The sequence below is a fragment of the Pygoscelis adeliae genome, unplaced genomic scaffold (assembly GCF_000699105.1).
Source record: "Pygoscelis adeliae isolate BGI_AS28 unplaced genomic scaffold, ASM69910v1 Scaffold114, whole genome shotgun sequence".
Lineage (NCBI taxonomy): Eukaryota > Metazoa > Chordata > Aves > Sphenisciformes > Spheniscidae > Pygoscelis > Pygoscelis adeliae.
The window spans coordinates 182686-183514 of record NW_008824587.1 but is presented as its reverse complement, the minus strand read 5'-3'; the positions used below and the strand labels follow the sequence as shown (position 1 = coordinate 183514).

Sequence of the window (829 nt, the reverse complement as noted above, 5' to 3'; positions counted from 1 at the left end):
GAGGCGAATACCCCAGCCGCCCCCGCCGCCCCCGCCTGTCACCCGGGGCCGGACGCCGCCCTCCTTGCTGAACACGGTTCAGTACCAGCGACCCTCCAGCGGCAGCATGATGTCCTCCTCGCCAGACTGGCCCGGCAGCGGGGCCCGTCTCCGGCAGCAGTCTTCCTCCTCCAAGGGTGACAGCCCTGAGATGAAGCAGCGCACGATGCACAAACAGGTGAGTTTGGGGGCTGTACCAGCTCTGGGCACTGAAGGGGCCAGGCGGGGTCAGCCCATGGACTTGGAGAAGAAATGGGCCAGTGGGGATTGCTGCAACGGGAGGGGATGTCACTGGCTCTGAGTTACCACACCAGTGCCAGCCCCATGGTGGCACTGCATGTGGGGATGTACCTTGGCTCTTGCACCCAGCTTGAGCCTTGAGCCTCCCTTGAGACGGAGGCCCTCCAGGGACGGGACGGGGACACAGATCAGTGTTTGTTCTCTGTGTTCCTCCGTTGCGTGGCACGTTGGCGTGTGACTGCCGCAAGGCGGTAGGTGGCAGAGACACGAGGGCGATGGCAGCCATGCCTCTGTCCTGCGCTACCATCTTGTCACTGCTTTGCCTTTCCATGCCCAGGCTCTCATCCCATGCCATAGTCAACCCTGCCTCCAGACTTGGACCAGGCCCTAATCTTCTCTTGTAACTAAGAGTCTCCCCACTGCTGCTCCTGTCCCAGCGGAGCCATGGCACTCCTGGACACTCCCATTTGTTTGCTCTGTGAGACCCTCCTGTAAGTGCATCTGGGGAGGTGAGAGCGGTATGGAAGGAGTGTGCTCCCCGCCGAGAGTG

The 829-nt window shown here is 62.2% G+C and overlaps 1 protein-coding gene across 1 annotated transcript in view; it reads left to right on the top strand.

Annotated features, from left to right (window-relative positions):
- Positions 1-829, top strand: part of DAB2IP (DAB2 interacting protein) — a 140943-nt gene that overhangs the window by 129882 nt on the left and 10232 nt on the right. The window contains exon 12 of the mRNA XM_009322128.1: positions 4-217. Coding sequence (XP_009320403.1) covers positions 4-217 — 214 coding nt within the window. The remainder of the gene's footprint in view (positions 1-3; positions 218-829) is intronic.